General features: G+C 32.4%; 2 protein-coding genes across 2 annotated transcripts; both read left to right on the plus strand.

Annotated features, from left to right (window-relative positions):
- Positions 1-1,213: 1,213 nt before the first annotated feature.
- On the plus strand, positions 1,214-3,198 carry LOC106784983 (homeobox protein Nkx-2.5-like). Its single transcript, XM_014745056.1, has 4 exons — positions 1,214-1,476; positions 1,543-1,734; positions 2,096-2,184; positions 2,275-3,198. The coding sequence occupies exons 1-4, from the start codon at positions 1,383-1,385 to the stop codon at positions 3,067-3,069; spliced, it is 1,170 nt and encodes a 389-aa protein (XP_014600542.1). The 5' UTR covers positions 1,214-1,382; the 3' UTR covers positions 3,070-3,198.
- Positions 3,199-12,385: 9,187 nt separating this feature from the next.
- On the plus strand, positions 12,386-18,138 carry LOC106784982 (transcription factor LBX1-like). Its single transcript, XM_014745055.1, has 4 exons — positions 12,386-12,797; positions 12,976-13,460; positions 17,153-17,369; positions 17,641-18,138. Exons 2-4 carry the CDS (start codon positions 12,977-12,979, stop codon positions 17,963-17,965), a joined length of 1,026 nt encoding a protein of 341 aa, XP_014600541.1. The 5' UTR covers positions 12,386-12,797; position 12,976; the 3' UTR covers positions 17,966-18,138.
- Positions 18,139-18,907: the final 769 nt, after the last annotated feature.

Raw genomic sequence — 18,907 nt, forward strand, 5'->3', positions numbered from 1 at the left:
CGTTATGGCTGTCTTGCCAGCAAAAAGCTATTTCGCATCGTGAATACAACTTCCGATCTTAATTATAATGCTGTACCAGCAAACATGATCGTCATTATTCGCAATCTTTTTTTGATATAATATTTCTCCGATGTCCTCGTTAACAATCATAACCCCATAAAAACCATCTTTTAACGTGCTACGCAAAAAAGTATTTATTTTAGATTATATTTAAAAAAAAAAATGAAATCATATAAAATATTAAACATCAAAAATAAAATCTACAAATATTGTTTTGCAATTAGTAATTTGTATAATAAAAAATGATTCAAAAACTTGTGTTAATGTCAAACATCGATATTAAGCTCAATGTTATTTGAACCTAATGTTATTTTTTTAACTTGTAAGATATTAATCAAAATTGTGTTACTTCGAAATGTTTTTAACATAAAACATTTCTTTGAAAATCTTAAGATTTTTATGAAAATTTAATTTCTAGTTTTAGTGATGAAACAATCAGTGAATATCAATTATCAAAGTTAAAAAACCTCCAAACAAATTAAAATTAAAATTATAAAACTACAAATGAATAAAATTAAACAACAACTTAAACAATACTGAAAAATTAAAATTTTCATATAAAAAAAAAGAATACCAATTTTCGAAACTCTGCTACGATAAGCCCAGTAAAGTCAAAAAAGTTAACTGAATTATATTTATATACCCAAAATGTATTTACCGATACAACGAACAAATGTCGAGATAAAATTAAGCAAAGTAGATAAAACAGGGGAGAACAAAAAAGAAAAAAGAAGAGGAGTAGGAGGAGGAGAATAAATCTAATTGTAAAGATAAAACGATCACCCCCGTGAAGCGGTAGCTTCAGTATGTGGGTGTGCTGGTAAAAATCTCGTCTTCGCGAGCAGAGAACACGTCTGAGAAGAGAGGAAGGACACGCGCTCACGCATACACACATATGACGTTTCTGAAGGCACGCGCGCGCACGTTTCTATAGTTTAGCTGTCCCTGTCCGAGGAGAAACCCCAACCAACACTTGACTCTCATCGACAAACCAAGTCACATTAAACGTTCGCCTTCCGACCTGACCGTTCCATGACCGTGACCATCCCTTTAAAATTTAATATTCAACTTTGACATCTATCTTAAAAGATATCAAACCCATTTATCCAAATTATACGGGTCGAATGTCAGTGCCAATCGAGTTCAAAAGCCAACCGAATTGATGTTTTTTCGAATGTGTTAATAAAAGTTCGATCTAAAAGTGATTTGAAATAAATTCAAATTGTATGGGAAAACATTAGGTGCAAATATTGACTGTTTCAGTTTGTTGGTTATACTCTTTGAGGATTTGAAAAATCCTTAAAGAAGTAGAATGCTTTAGAATGTTGTCATCTTCGATATCAGCGACTCCGTTCAGCGTGCGTGATATTCTTAACGAGGATCAACAGTTTGCAGTTATGGAGTGTTATACTCATCATCAACATCAATCACATCATCATCATCATCATCATCAACAGCAACAACAACAACAACAACAACAACAACAACAACAACAACAGTCGCATTTGCCACAGGATTATTACGCGTATAATTCGGTATCTGATAATAATTGGGATGCGGAGAAGTTTAAAGAACAAGGAGTACCTGGTTATTCACATTATTCCGAATTAAATCATGTACATCAGTTGAGTCAAGTTGTACCACCTTATCAAGAAGCTCCTGTCACCGAAGATGGTTTGTTTTTCGTTTATTTATTTTTTATTTCGTTGGATGTCAAAGAATGTTTTTCATTTTAAAAGATTTATGAAAATATTCGACATTTTTGGTAATTGACATTTACTGATTGTTGAATTATTGATATTGGAAATTCCAATTAATTATTTCGTTGATTAATATTTATGTTAATGAATTGAATACAATATATCTGTGAGATTTCAATTTATTACTATAATTTAAATAAAATCAAATTACAAATACTTCAGAATTTTAATTTTATTTCTAATAATACAATCTGTACAAATTTGATTTGCTACGACTTCGTGCAAAATTATGCACTTTTGTTTTGTTAAACTTTAACAATTATATTTTCTTTAAGGAAACATCGTGACATCGAGCAAAACAGAATTGCGAAAAAATCAGTCCGGTAAAAGAACGAAAAGAAAACCACGAGTATTATTTTCCCAGGTAAACTAAAAAATATTCCTAAAACTTTCAGACACGAATACATATATTTGAATATTTCAAAGCAGAAATTGTTTTATTTTTCTCATCCAGACACAAGTTTACGAATTGGAACAACGTTTCAAGCAACAACGTTACCTGAGTGCACCGGAACGCGAACTGTTAGCGCAAAATTTGAAACTAACTAGTACTCAGGTGAAAATCTGGTTCCAAAACCGTCGTTACAAGAACAAACGAGCACGAATCGAAGATGCCGAGAAATTACAAGTACAAGGTATGAAGAATCAATCGTTGAAGAAGATTTCGGTACCTGTATTGATCAAGGATGGCAAACCGAATGTTCACGAGGCTTACAACGTTCCTTATTGGTCAAACGTACGATCTGATATGTCGATGAACATGCAAGGAGATTTTAGAAATTCGGAATCGATCGTCAGATTGAGTCCAGAATTTAGATCAAGTTCTAACGAAATTAGAATGGATTCAAGTATAAGTCCTGAGTTCAGAAATGATGTTCACAATCCTGATCATAATAATAGACCAGTACTAAACGTTGACGTACAACAAAGACAACAAATCTTAAACAACGAATACAGAAGCAATTTCGTATCTGAATTACGTCCGAGTGTTCACGAGTGTGTTAGAACGATCAAAACCGAATACAAGGGTACAACGAATCCAGTCAACGATGTCTCCTTTCCAGATTTGAAATGTGTACCGGCGGAAAACAAAATGGTGGCTGAGTGTCGGGCTGGTATAATGGACGTCTCGAGTGGCGATTACGGTTTCACTAATTACATTGGTCCGTTAAATTATCCGATGCAATACGTTAACACAATTGAAGCACCGATTTCAGGAATGGATCAAAATCTTCAACGATTGTGGTAAAGAAAAAACGGTGATTCGATTCACGAACTATAAGTGCGCTTACATTTTTATACTAAAATAAAAATTCGATTTCGGATTTATAATGATTAAATTAGAATATTCAAAGACTCGATGATGTTGGAACGACGAATCTCCGAATTTGTACCAAAGACGAGCCCACTGATTTTTTTTATTAATTATCAACCAAAAAAAAGAAGGTAGATTAAATTTATATTTTAGATTTTTTTAAACGTCGACTCGTGTAATTGTAGTTTTTATTAAAAAAAAAAAAAAAAAAGAAAAAAAAAGGAAAAAGCCAAATTTTAGTTCGAGAATTTAGTTATTTAGTTATTGGCAGCTGCTCTTTTAAGACTTTTTCTTTTTCTTAATAGCTTTAGTTAGGTAAGGTTTTTTTTGCTTCTTCCTTTATTTCTTTCTCACTCGCTCTAGGATAAATCCAAGGATAGAAAGCCTTGAGTGGCCGCAACGGAAACCGCTTCAAGTGGTTTTTGCGGAAACATTTAACTCGGCATTCCGCGTAACTTGTGTCTCATCGTAAAATTTCTTTTTTTAGATTACGAACCATCCTTAAGTGTACCGAAAACACCTGATCATCATAATAATTAAAATAAAATTAAAAACAATCATAAAAAAAGATCTCTTTATTAAAATCTTATCGAAAATGGACAATTTTTGATCATACTTAAATGCTACCGGAAAAGATACCTTGCTTTGTGTTATCGCACATTGTAGCATAAATTAAAAAGTTATTTCCCTTTCTACTTTTTTTTCTCTTTTTTTTTATCATCCTTTAAGATTTACACAGCCAACGGGGGAACATTCGTAGCACTTGAACTCGATTAGCGCCACTCTTGGGGTTCACCTTCCATCATCCTAAAGTGATAGTCTTTTTTCAACGCGACTATTAATTTTTTTTTATTTTTGGTGTATGCATCTAACGTAATAAAACAAAATGGAAACAAACGTAAGAAAAAATGATAAATAAAATAAAAATACAAAAAAAAATTTGATACAAGGACGGGGGTAAGAACGAGAAAGAAAATATAATTGGCGATAGAAAATTATATTTGATATAGAAATAAAATCTAGCAAAACGGCATTTATAAATAGGTGAGTTCTGACAGCTTGAGCGAAGCCATGGGTGCCTTTTAGGTTATCGCATGAACACGACGGGTCATCTGGCAGTCAAGTGCCCCCCGTACGTACGTACATACGTACGTAGACGACGACTATACTTTGGTGTGCATAACATTACTTCGTGTATTATAACTTGGTGCTCTTCTTGTAATCGTATTTCGTGGTGCTACCGCCGCTATAAAAGAGCCATGGGAACATGCTGATAAAAATGTCGGTCTTCATTTTTCTTAACATCGACCGAGATCACTTTCCCACGTGAACCTTAATTATTACATGGGTTACATATGTTTGTACGTATGTTTGTATATATGTATGTGTGCATGTATACGAAGAAATAAAGAGAATGATTGAGTTTCTATCTTTTGATTTGTAAAAAATATAAAAATACAAATAAAAAAAAAAAGGTCTGATCATACCTTCGAATCGATGTATGTGTGTGAAAATGATTTATTGAAATAATAAAATCAAATAGAGTATTCATTTTCTCTTTCTACTCTTTTTATTATTAGTATTATAATAATTATTATTATTATTATTTTAAGCTGATTACACATAATTTTATCATAGAGAAATATCATTTGTTTTTGTGATTTTAGTTTGAAATGATTATCCTAGACAAAATTTTATTTGATAAATCAATTTTCTTTTGTCTTTGAAAATGCAATTCTTCATCTTCGGAACGCATACGAATGCATCGTTAAATAGATTTCACGGTATTTTTCTTCTTTGTAAATCGATGACCGTCCATTATATACGGTCGTATATTCATATGATCAATCATGGGACGTTTAACATCGAAATACGATCCTATTTGCCTGTAAGCAAACTCGAAGAGGGGGAATTCCCTCAAAAGGGTAGGCACGCGATTAAGTTCAAATAGATTCCCTTCTTCTATGCGTAAAACGTTTAACCGCGACACATGACGTATATTGCCTAATTGACTCGTTTTTTCTTCCCTCTCTCACTCTCTCTCTCTCTCTGTTTCTCCCTTTTTCTTGTTTAGTATCATTAATCACTGCCCTCCGCGTGGTTCGTTCCTTTCTTAGTTTTTTTTTCTTTTTAAGAAATTAATTTTGCCGCGCATGTGTGACATTTATATTATTTTTTATTTAATACGAAAAAGAAATATAAAAATATATCGATGTGAAATTATTGGAAAAAAGTTCAGAAAGTTTGTAAGTATCGTATTAAACATAGAAACGTTTAGAAAATTTAAGCGTCTTTGCGCGATCAATTTATACTAGAGTTTTCTAATTTAAGCTATGACTTAATACGTGGATTGAATACCATAAGTTTGACGTAGACTATTTTGATAATCGATCGTTCGATAAATATTTAAAGCTTGGATGTTTTTTTAATGCTTTGAAAAGTGTAATATAATCGATTAAGAAGATTTATTAAGATTTATTTAAATTTTTGTTTTTATTACAAATTGAAAAACAAAAGTTTCTTTTTAATACTTAAGTATCAACGTTTGGCTATGTAGATTTCACTTTTACGATGATAAGCGAGAAAATGACTGTATCAACGGTAACAATCTTATTATGACACGTAGATTTCTTTTATACCGACTATCGATGAACTCATTTCCTTTAAATCGTATTAAACTATTTCTTAGTGCACTCTCTACCTTAATGAAATATTATAAATGAAAAAATAATATATCAAATATAAATACAAAAATTTTTCTTAAAATATAATCAATATTCATTAACTCCAAATAATTTGCGTTAAACGAATCAATAAACACAAAAAGGAAACAAATTGCTATGTTAAACTTTAGCGATGAGCGCCGATAGATTCGTAGCCAAAAAAAACAACTGCTTTGGTATTTATGCGGAGAACGTTTAAGCAACAATGATTTATAACATCTCGTTACATCTTGAAACGAGAACGAAGAGAAGCAGAAGAAGCTCAAGATACTATTAGACTTTAAAACATAAAAATATAGTACCTGGTATACAAAATGAACTCAATTTTCAAGTGATCATACTTTTTTATATGATATAAATACATCTTTTCTTTTTTATAGTCTAAAATTTATCGAATAATCAGTATATGTATATTTAAATAAATTTTGTCCGATGTAAACGAAATAAAAAGAAAAATATATCCAATATAATATATTAAATAGCAAACACGCGTAACAAAGATATAACATCATTAACAAAAACAAATATTGCAATACAAATTTCGCCATAAGACGCATAAAAGGATTATATATATATAAAAAAAAAAGTACACACAATAGTTCTCATCGATGAGCCAAAAAAATAACGAGAGCATATATCAAAAACAAATTCGTCGTATACTAATTGGTCATCAAATTCAACGAAGTCCGGACGTCGTTCGCGTATCTGTTCGTTTTTCGAAAGAGAGGACGAAGAGGAAATAAAGAAGAAGAAGAAGAAGGAAGAAAGGAAACTCAGAAAAAGAGAAAAAAAGGAGAGAGAGAGAGAGAGAGAGAGAAGAAAGGATGAAGGAAGAAGAGGAAGAAGATGCTGGCGCTTACAACATACATACACAGACACAACCAAGCACCCACCAACCCAGACAAAATCATACATCCCTTAACTACATACATACATACATGCATACATAAACATATAGAAAACTTATACATAGAAAATGTACACGAGCTATAAGCACTAATATTACATCTCTGAACTGACAGACGCGCGGACTTTAAAAGCCAAGACTAACAAACAGTTAGCAGTCATCCGGTCTTCTTGTTTTTATATTCTTAGGATGGGCGCGCGCGTATTCGCCCATGAAGAGAGAAATAAAAAAAGAGAGAGAGAGAGAAAGAGAAAAAGATAGTTCATCTTTCTCGTGATCGCCTTTTACACGGATACGTCGATCGCTTTCGTTTCGTCAGAAAGACGACGACGTCTCGACGCGAGAGCGAAATTTCCTGCTCCTACTACTCGACGCGGTTAAAACTAAGTTAAACGCTTCTTGTTCTCTTCTTCTCATTCTCATTCTCTCTTTCTCTATTTCTCTCTTTATATATCTATCTATCTCTTTGCACTTGAATCGTCTCGTAGGAGACGCCTTTCTCCTCGGTAAATTTCGCGGAAGCCTGGGCGACCGTCTTTAAATAAATTCATGAACTTTCGAAAAGCAAGCCCCAACCACGTTCCCAACGTTCCGCGATCAGATTTTACTTTATTTGAAAATTATGAGATCTCTTTATATGATCTCTTTAAGCTTATTGTTCCCACTTATATTATAGATTGTGAATGATATTTCTTAGATATTTTTATCTATATCTGTCGTGATTTCTATATCGTGAAACAAATAATAATATGTGTGTTTGTTGAAAATAATATTTTGTTTTTATCAAATATCAATTTTGCTAAGAGAAAATATATATGAATTATTATTATTAGTTATTATTTGAAATTAATAATGTCTTATTAATGATGGAAATATAATATACAGATTAGATTTTTTTCGACTTGATTCTTTTGGAAGAAAAAAAGAAATAATATAAACAACGGATGAATTTAATAATCTCTTTTTATATATATAAAGATAGAAAAAATGAAATATATTACTTTGATGTCGTATATTCGACTTTGAGGTGACACGTCCCGAAATAAATGTTTTTATTACATTTACGAGTCTCTCGTAGTGAAAAGAAAAAAAAAAACTGTATAAAAGTTCAATAAAAAATGAAAAGAAAAGAAGAGAAAAAAACACCGTAGAAAGATCATCGCGTGATAGTTTCTTTTTTCTTTTTTTTAAGGATCTACCGCATGAAAAGTAGTCTACGGTAAAACCTTAGGAAATCGGCCCGGCCCTTCTTCCTGTTGGAATAAAACGTTTAGACGGCCGCAAATCGTCGATATTTCGAGCGATTGCTTCACGAAAGAGAGAAAAGAAATATCTTTGAGAGAGAAAGAAATAAAATGTGTGTGTGTGTGTGTGTATGTGTGTGTGTAGGATAGAAGAACGAATTCGAAGAGAAGGAAGCAAAAGAGGCGACGAAGTAGCACAGTTTAAGGGTGGAAAAGAAGGGTGAGTGAGTGAGTGAGTGAGTGAGTAAACGAGTGACCGAAGAAGAGAAAGAAAGAAAGTAACGTGAAAGAAAGAGAGAGAAAACTCGTCTGCTTTATCTTCTCGAACGGTGGGGATAACTGAAATAAGGTATAATTTTCCGCGCCAATTAAGGTCTTTAAGAATTGCGACCAATTGAGCGGGAGGGTCAGACGTTGGTTCTAAGGGGAAAGAGATGTACCACCACCGAACCAAAAACCCTCCCCCCTATAATTTATTATTGATTAGATCGAATCTAACGGAGAGAAGAAGAGAAGAGAGATGGAATAAAGAAAGATGAAAAAAACTAAAACTTCCAGGATCTCTCTCTCTCTCTCTCTCTCTCTCTCTTTTGAACTTTCTCTCTCTCTTGAACTCTATTGGTCGATTTCTTAAGATTACCCATCGAATCGTGCCTCGTTCGTAGGTAAGAAGCTCGATGAAGGGAAGCGAAGACGAGCACACCGTTTTTCCGGCTCGGTTACCATCGTTCACTCTCTTTCTTTTTATTTTATCTTTTTTCGTTTTTTCTTTTTTTTTTTTTCTTTTCTTACTTTTATATAATCGAGAAAGAACAAAGGGAAGAATTTTTATAGTAAATTTATTGTCGTCGTTTTGAGCATAGAACGGGTGAATGAATAATATTGGGATTTAAAAAACTTACTTGTCAATCAATTTGTAGAAATGAAGATGAAATTAAAGTTACTCTAACTTTAATATTTTGAATGATATTTAATATTAATAAAAAAATAAAAAAATTTCTTTTTGCGATAATATATTTTTATATAATGCAAAAATGACATTTCATACTAATCGATATTTCAATTATAAAATCTACTTTTACGTGATTAGTAATGGAATACAAAAATTTTGATAGATATTTAAAAAAAAATAAATATTTTCAACACGAAAACATTAGAGATCGACGTAAGAGAAATTATTTGCACATCTATTTCAAAAATTATATAAATTATATTATAAAAAAAAATTTTATTTGTGAATAAATTGTGAGAAATGATATGAGAAAAGATGATATAGATATTTGATAAAATCTTCTGGAAAAAATATTAAAGATTAAAGTATGTTGAAATGATTTGTTCATCGATATCTAGAACGTACAAGGTCATCATCGGATGAAGTGAGGCGTAGTCTAACGCTTCTGTGGTTCACACTTAATTAAACCGACATAGGAACTCTGGACCAGTAGCACGTGGCGGACAATACTGCAAGTCTTTAGCGACAATTGTTATGTAAAGTACACCCTATATATGCACCGCGCAGTTTCTCTCGTCTCGATACGAGAGGAAGTACTACCTAGGTGCTACTAGACTACTATCTATAGTACATGTGCTTCTATATCTATTCTAACAAGAGAAAGAGAATAAGAGAAAGAGAAAGAGAGAAAGAGGAAGAAAATTTGGACGTTTCATATTCATAAATCTAAAACTTACTTTTATATTTCTAAATTGTTTAATGTATTTTTTTTTTAATTAAATTGCAAATTTAGAATTGGACAAATTTTCATCTAAATCTAATTTACAAAAAGAAAAAAAAAAATGAGAAATAGTAAATATATTTGACGTTTCGTATTCATAAATCTTCCTTTAACACATTTCTGATATTTTAAATATATGTATATTTTTTTTATTTAAGTTACAAATTTTATAGATTTTAAATGGAACGATTATATAAAAAAATCTAATTGAAGAAATGATTATAGATATAACAATTTAACTCTTTAACGTCGCCATCGGTGTGAACAGTAATGTTTAAAAATGTCTTATAGGATGATAAATCGTCGTAACTGACAACGGCACGCGTATATTTACCCAAGTGTAAAAATGATGGAGTAATTAATGGACAAGCGGACATAAAAAAAAAAAAAAAACAAAAAAGAAAATTCAAAAACAAACAATAATTCTTCGACATTAAATTTTCTCCCTCTCTCTCTCTAAAAAATAATAAAATAACCTTATAACAATTTTATATAATATAATATCGTACGAATATATTTTCGTATAAAAATAAAAATGAAAAATGATATCTTCTCTCTATTTTGATATGCGGAATATTAAATAAAAACAAATAGAGAGAAAAAAAAAAAGCAAGGAAAAAAAAAGATTGTCGTATAAATGTAAAACTAATTTGATTCGTACGTGCGGAAATTTCCTCTCATCACGAATGCATGCATCTTTTTCTGTTATGAATAAGAGTCGATCATTCTCTCTACCGGACACGAGTAGAACAGATCGTAAAAAGAGATAGAAGAAATATGTCAGACGAATAGAATGAGACGTAGCGAGATGTAAAGAGAGAGAAAGAGAGAGATAGAAAGATAGAGAGATAGAGAGAGAGAGATAGAAAATTGAAGAACCCACTCGCGGATAGAATCCCACTCCGAACATCTCGAGAAGGAGAGATGGTTCAGAGTATATTCTCGGTTCACGACCATTGGTCCTACATGGAAAAGTCTTGCAATACTAAAGCCCGTTGATTGGCTGTAGGGCGAGGCATCCCCGTCGTTCAACGGAAACGATCCTACGGAAAGCAAAGCGGAAGGAGGTCAAAGCTCCACCTACCTCTGACACGCGTTCAGCATAAGAGAGAAAGAAAGAAAAAGAGAGATAGAGAGAGAGAGAAATACACTGATATTATAGAGAGTATATTGGGTCGGGGATTAAGTTTCTTCGTATTTTAATAGACAAAAATTGAAACAAAATTTTGTTTGTTCATATTTTTCATTCACAGACTTCTCCAAATGGTTTCGTGACAGATGCTTATAGTTGCTTATCGAAATCTTGAACGGTAATATGACGATATATTTTGTAGAATAAATTGGATCAGGGACAAAATTTCTCTTCGTATTTCAATGTAAAATTTGGAACAAATTTTTTTCATATTTTTTTATCCAATTTTCTTCAAATGGTTTTCAAAAAAAGTTTCTTCGTGATAGATGATGCTTTTGATCGATAAGAACTGGTTGCACGTTTGGCATTGAAGTTTTCAAATTAAAAACTCTCGAATCAAATTCGTACCACGTGATGACGAATATCCCATCGTGTTTATATAAACGTCAGAAATTATTTCAGTAATTCGCGTTCTTTTCTTTTTTTTATTATAAAAGTTCCAAAACGTATCGTATTTCTTCATTAATTTCTCTCATTATCAAGACTAGCAATAATTTTTTAACGGAATAGACAAATATCACAAATTACTCTGCGATATTTCTACTTTCAAACGCATGCAAGTATTTTTAAAAGTGGATTAGTATTGGCAAAGTTATCCGATCTTAAAGATCATCTACCTGGAAAATACGAGGAAACTTTATCCCTGACCCAATAGATAAGGATAATAGGTGAGAGAATAAAAGGTGAGTGTACCACCCTTTACGAGAAAGAGAGGGTGAGAGAGAGAGAAGAAAATCAAAAGGAGTTGCAAGAAAACAATTTTAAAGGACTCACGTTTGCAAGGATTTCGCGTGATAAAAAAGTATTTAATAGTTTTCATTAACAAAAAAACAAAAAAAAAAAAAAGAGAGAGATAAAACGTAACACGTATACGTGTAATAAGTATTCCCTAAACGTGTGTTAAACATATACAAATATTTGTTCATCAATAAATTATCAATAAATTTTAATAAATAATAAAAACGAGAGAGAGAGAGAGAGATGTAATAACAATAGTAATGAAACGTGTAAGAAAGAAAGAAAGAGATGAGACGTGTAAGAGAAAGAGAGAGAGAAAACAATGTACGTGAATTCATTCATAAAAGAATGTTCGATTTAAATGTGTAAGAAAGAAAGAGAAAGAGAAAAGAATATATTCTCTAGTGCTTATTCGTAAGAGACTTTTAGGATGAACAATGTGTGAAAGAAACGGAGACAGAATGATACTATCGAAACATTAACTCAAAATATAAGAGAGAGAGAGAGAGAGCGAGAGAGTGAGTGGTGAAGGGGGTGGGGAGCAGGGGAAGGATATTGTAGAGTAAAAGTGGGGAGAATCGGGTTGTGGCCGAGATAGAAGGGGAAGAAGACACTTGTAGTAGTAATACGATGAGAGAGGGTGGGAAGGCGTCCCGAAAAAGGGGCGCAGGAAGAAGGGCTCCTCGCGGAGGAGGCGGTTTCAATTCGGGAGCAATTGGAAAAATAAGTTGGAGGAGGCGCGCGCGCGACAAGCACCACACTTCATCGAAGAGACCGCTCCTACGTCGAGTGTGAGCAAGTTGCGAGAGTGCCGGCGAGTGCTCTGACTGAGGATTAATAACTCGATTCAAAAGCAAAAGGGAGAGAGAGAGAGAAAGAGAGAGGGATGAACAAGATAGAAACAGTTTAAAAAGAGAGACCAATAACAACAATTGTCGGTTTTTAATAATTCCTTAACTTATTATTTAACGCGTCCCTTTTGAATTCGAAGTAAATCTTGTGTTTTTATAGTTCCAAGTGTTTCTTAAAGAAGAAAAGTGATTTTTCATAATAATCAGTTAATCTTGTGTGACCTAATGGTTAAAATATATCGTAAATTTGTAATATGAACGGAGGAAGATAAAAGTAAGATGTGTTTGATATACGTCCGAACATTTGTCGAGTCGTATTATGTTTAATTGATAGGAGTGTTTCGAAAATTGATAAAATTAATTTAATATATTGATACTTTTAAGAATATTAGGGATTATTTTAGTGTGTATATATATATATAAAGAAATTAGAAAAGGATATATTTGTAAAGGATGGAGGAGGAGAAAAGAACCGAAACCTCACCGAAACCATCTCAACCAACACCGTTCAGCATCGCTGATATTCTAAGTCGTAGAACGTCTAACGGTGAACACGAAAAACAACGTACGATCGTCACCGAACACGCCGACGAAATTATTCAATCAGGTGTTTGCGATTCGGTTAAGAGAACGTTCGAACGTGATATTAATAACGGAGGAGGACAAATCGAACGTGAACAACGTTTAATCGTAACTGGTTTTCCAAGATTACCCTCGCCCGAAACAAACATGTCACGAGAGTTGGATATACTCAGGAGAAATCTAGCTCACGCTAATCTCACGAGTTTTGGTGGTTTGCCGCACTTAGGGCAGGCATCTTTCAAGCATCTCGAAACTTTGGGTAACCTTCCAGCTTATCAGACCACCAAGGAATCCAGGGAATCATCTCAAAGGCAACAGGACGAGGCACTGGATATGAGCAAGAACAAATATCTTGGTGAGTACAATTAATTACTTTTTATTTGTTTTGTTTTTTAACATTCCAATGTATTACGAATGACAAATATCGGTTGTATGAATAAATTCTTAGATTAAAAAATAATTTGGGCTTTTCTTTTTATTATTATTGTGTTAAGTGAATTGGTCTAGGTACAAACTAATAAACCCTTCCAGAGGATTGTGTGTCAGCCACGAGGATATATACTTAAGAGATCATTTAGAATCCGGTATCCTTGTAACAGGCGAGCTTTTCAAGCGGTTTTAAAGTTAACCCGAGCACAGATAACGTAATTGAATGTAATTTTAGTAGCATAAGTGCCACTCGAGCGGGCAGACGTCACAAGTGCTAGCTACTCTACTTCTTCTTCTTCTTCTTCTTCTGCACTTGTCCGATCTCCGGGACTACACTGATATTCTGTCTCTCTCTCTCTCTCTTTTTCTTTCAAGATAGGAAGAGAGAGAATCAAAAATCTATAGATTACTTCGTACACGTATTTAGATCAAGGTTATGAAATTTGTTGCCCGGAAGTAATCGAGTTTAGAAATTTCTAAATCGTCTTCTCATTCCAATCAAAATCTTCTTTTAAAACTATGTTCTGAAAAATGTGAAAAATTTTCGACAATTGTATGATCGATTATACACGCGTTTGATTTTATCGATTAACGTCATCCCGACGCCTTTCTTCAATCCGTATGAAATTACATCGTCGAAATGGCACTATCTTTCGTTAAGAGTAAACAGAAAATTCCCCTATAACCGTAACGCGGATAGAAATGCGAAAATCAATCATGCTTTTAACGATTCGTCCCGTTAGTTTTCACTCAACTCGCATACGTGATTCGCGTACGCGCCCGGGTCATATTTTTTGCTGTCATTGATGATACATGTATAAAAAAAAAAAAAGAAAAATTATATATTTTTAAATGATTTATGTGTGTTTCAAATAAATAAATGAGATTTTCTGGCAGAGTTTAAAAAACATCGAACGATTCTAAAACCCTCAATTAAACTAATGCGCTTTCTCACCCGAGTTGTAGAGCAACCGGCACGAGTTGGCACCGTTTCAACCTGTACTCAGAAAATTACAAGTCCTTTTAACGAGAAACCCTACTCTACGGTTGCCTTATACATGTATCGATGTTATCTATGTGTTTCCTATATATTATCTTGGCCAATCTCGTGAAATAACTATGAAATATATATCATTTCGTAAACGAATCACATTTTCGTTCAACGTCCGCTTCCGTTACGCTTCCTTCCTTCCTTTCATTTCATTTAACATAACTTTTAACATTTTCTTAATGAAATTACAACATTTTTCTATGACACAATTTCATTTTTATTCAAATAATGTCTCTTATAGATGAAATTTATTCATCAATATTGTGTAAAACAAACAATAAAATAAATAAAATGTTATTTATAGAAATAATTGTGAAAATTGTCGAAATTGAAATAAGATCTAGTGTGTCGATCGTTTGAAAATTTAGAAAAGAAAAATCATCGCGTTTATGCATGACAAAAATCTCAAATTGACTATATTAATATCATAAAAATGAAATCAAAATGAAAGAAGAAATAAATGAGATGTTATAAAAAATAACGGTCATTCGAATTGTAAACGTTTTCTTAGAAAATTATTTTTCAAAAGTTTCAGTATTTATGAGCGACACTAATTTCAAGTTAATAAAAATACAATTTCGAATAGAATCTTTAATTAAAGTAAAATTGCAAATCAAATTGTCGAAAGGATGATAAAAAAAATTATAAAAATTGTTATAAGATGTATCAAAGGAATAAACTTCTAATATTTGATATGGGATATTGATAGGCATCGTATTTCAATAAACCATAGAAAAAAATTCGATTCCTATTGGATAAAATAAGCGAGCAAAGTAGAGAGAGATGAAGAATCCGAAGGGTCATCGATGTAATCGGAGTGGACTAACACCACTTGCTCGTCCTGAACACACACTCTCACTCTCTCACTCTCTCTCATTTTTTTTCTCTCTTCTTCTCCCTCTCCCTGTCTCTCTTTCTCTCTCTCTCTCTTAGTACAGACACGATGTAGGATGTTTGACGAGAGCATTAAGAGTAGGGAAGCATTAACTTGGAACGAGATGGCATCAGATTTGACGTCGAAAGTGATCAAATATAGATCACCATTTAAACGTATCACGTCATGTCGAAACTACTACTATAAATCTTAAGCAACGAAACAAAAACAATTATTTTCCTAATGAATTCCATTACTTAATATTTATACTCTTTGCAATATTAAATATTGTTTCGAATAAAATATTTTTTAAGAGTAAATAAAAATTAATGATTGCTTGTTGATTTTTAAATTTCTGTTAAAAAAAAAAATACAGAATTATTACGCTAGTATTTTATAATAAATATAGTCAGTATTAATAATAAAATATTAGTATGCAATATAAGTGATCAATATTACACAGATTAACATTAAAATCTTCAATGTATTTATTAACAATATAATATTAATATGTATTAAATATTTTAATTAAAAACAATTCTATCTCTTTAATTACAAAATACCGGCAAATTATTATTTAAACTTAAAAAAATATATTTACGAATATACTGTGGCTATTTATCGAATTAAAATATACTGATAAAAAATAAATAAAAGTATAAAGAAATTTGTCGATTACAAAAACACATTTTCATTTTATCGAAAAATTTATAAAGAAAAAAGGTCACGAATTAATTTCAAAAGAATAAAAACTAACGCAATATATAAATAATTGAAATAATTTGTATTCTATCAAAATTACAAGAAACGCGTTATCTAAAATAAATTATTTGAATAAAAATCCAATTCATATAAAACCAGAATGTTAGATAACCTGAATTAATTTATTGGCAAAATGTCTTCCTCATTTTGCAAGTAGGTAGATAGGTAGTAGTCCTTTCATTTGGCACTCGAAAACTCTTCGTAATACGGCTGGCCATTCTTGCGGCGTAGCCGAGGAAATCGAGTGGCTTAGGCTCGTTGCCAAGTAGAACGAGCTAGGATGCAACGATGCGAACGATGCGATTGCACTTCCACGGAGCTTCTCGATCTACAGAAGCAAAAAAAAAGGAGACGAAAGGGGGTGGGGCAGGGGCAGGGAGGGAGAATTAACGCTGGGGCAAAAGCGTAAACATGTCGGAGTAGCGAGGGCACGTGTTAATGTTTGAACGAGACATCAAAAGCTAAGGAAATGCGTACACTTGCTGTCTCTCTCCCACCCTCCTCTCTCACTCTCTCTTTCTCTCTCTTTTTCTTTTTCTTTTTCTTTCTTCGAGTAAATCACCGTTTCTATGGCTGCTCGAGAGTATGATTACTTCAGGATACCGATCCATCCTCCAGCAAGTCATCCAACTGCAAAGCACAGTCGCTTCGGATTATCGACCGAGATGTAAACATTCGTCTGCAAACAGTTTTCTTTTGCAAAAGGCGCCATTCGATTATTTCTCGAAAATTAAACGCATTGTATATTGCTACCCGACTGATTGTTTATTAAACGAAATGCACGTACCTACACAATTGCGAGAATTAATATTATTTCCCCTTTTCTTCGAATATTGTATAATTAAATATTAAAATTCATGGATTTGTATTAAAAAAAAATAGAAATAAAAAAAGAAAATGATATTATTTTTCTTTCCCGTTCGTATTGCAGATGATATCGAGGAGGATATGTTCGAGTCGCAAAATCACGGACAAAGTTTGCAAAGTAGAAAAAAACGTAGCAGAGCAGCTTTCTCTCATGCTCAGGTTTACGAATTGGAAAGAAGATTCGCGGCGCAGAAATATTTGTCAGGACCCGAACGAGCGGATCTTGCACGAGGATTAAAATTAACCGAGACCCAAGTTAAGATTTGGTTTCAAAACCGACGGTAAGATTTAATAATAATTATTTGAATTGTTATCTTATCAATTATGTATACTTTCACATATTTGTATGAAATATATTTCATCACTTAAGAGATGATAACTTTAAATATTGTATTTAAGTTTAAAACAAGAAAAATGAAAAACCAAACAACAATCCTTTCATTACAATGAATTACAATATTTTGAATATAAAATACTTGGAATATTTGTTAATTGATGGATTAACACGTAACAATTATTTTTCAACGATTCGTTGGTGTAATTTTGTTTCAGATATAAAACCAAAAGACGTCAACAACAGGAATTAGGAGCAATAGTGAATTCCGGAAACGCGAGACGCGTAGCCGTACGCGTTTTGGTACATCCGGATGAACATTTGAGAGGATTGCCTCTTCGTGGTTCAGGACAACTTCCTGGACAAATGTCGAGCCCGCAAATTCATCCGGCGAACAAAGCCCTCGGAGGTTTCCCTTACTATTGTCTGCCCTATCACCCTTTGCTTTGTCCGCCATTACACTCCACCCACATTCAGGTACAAAACGCTATCGCACCGGATCTCGATCAGGGACATATAACAAAATTGAATAACGACAAGTAAAATCGAAATTCTATCAAAATCCGATATCTCGTTTTTTCTATTTCTGATGAATAAAAGAGAATTAAACGAATACCAGGAACGAAAAAAAAAAGAAATGAAATCAGAAGAATCCTTGATCGACGTTTTTATCTTCGACGAGTTGTTTGGTTTGTCGAATTTTTATCTAGGGGAAAAGAAAAAAAAAGAAATTAAATTAAATTCTAATGAAAAAATAATATGTAAAGAAAAAAAAAATGAAAAAGAAAAATAGACGGAGGGACACCAAAAAGGCTCATAATTTTAGATTTATTAACGTGTGAACAGTTTGTAAACGACGGCGAGTGTTCGTTGTCAAAAAAAACATTCTATAAATAATAAATAAATATATTTATACTAATATATAAGATGGTGTGTGGGTTGAAAAGTTTTGAGCCCTAACAAAAAAGCTTCTATTTACTTTTTCTTTTTTTTTTAAAATAAAAGTTAGTTTGATCAAAAAATAAGTTGTTTCTGTGTTAGGGCTCACAACTTATCAACCCATCCACCTATATATATATCTATATATATATATATTAGTATATATATAAATTTATTATGAATAATATAGATAAAAAGTAGGTGCGAGCGTGTAAATTAGATTGTAAATAAGTGTATAAAAAAAAAAAAAACAACAACTGGTTTGACGAAATCATGGAGTAGAATGTTCGATCGACGAAATATTTATTTACTATCTTCCCATCCTTCTCGAACTTAAACCAACCACCCTCTTTACCTCGAAGATCGTTCCTACGTGTAATTAAATATCCGATAGGATTATTAATAACTCGTTGATTGTACCAAAGACGGCGTATGTGCAATATCGTTTTAAATGAAAAACAAAAAGATACCTGTGCAAAGTCGATTGTATTTTGTTGCCTAAGAATATTATTATCACAATTATCATTATTATTAATTATTAATTAT

The sequence above is a fragment of the Polistes canadensis genome, unplaced genomic scaffold (assembly GCF_001313835.1).
Source record: "Polistes canadensis isolate GaletaPanama2010 unplaced genomic scaffold, ASM131383v1 scaffold_43, whole genome shotgun sequence".
In the NCBI taxonomy this organism is placed as follows: domain Eukaryota; kingdom Metazoa; phylum Arthropoda; class Insecta; order Hymenoptera; family Vespidae; genus Polistes; species Polistes canadensis.

Coding starts and splice junctions, on each gene's coding strand:
- LOC106784982 (XM_014745055.1), top strand. CDS start 12,977: ATGGAGGAGGAGAAAAGAACCGAAACCTCACCGAAACCATCTCAACCA. Junction 13,461..17,152: donor GAGCAAGAACAAATATCTTG/GTGAGTACAATT, acceptor TTCGTATTGCAG/ATGATATCGAGGAGGATATG. Junction 17,370..17,640: donor ATTTGGTTTCAAAACCGACG/GTAAGATTTAAT, acceptor ATTTTGTTTCAG/ATATAAAACCAAAAGACGTC.
- LOC106784983 (XM_014745056.1), top strand. CDS start 1,383: ATGTTGTCATCTTCGATATCAGCGACTCCGTTCAGCGTGCGTGATATT. Junction 1,477..1,542: donor TATGGAGTGTTATACTCATC/ATCAACATCAAT, acceptor AACAACAACAAC/AACAACAACAACAACAGTCG. Junction 1,735..2,095: donor AGCTCCTGTCACCGAAGATG/GTTTGTTTTTCG, acceptor ATTTTCTTTAAG/GAAACATCGTGACATCGAGC.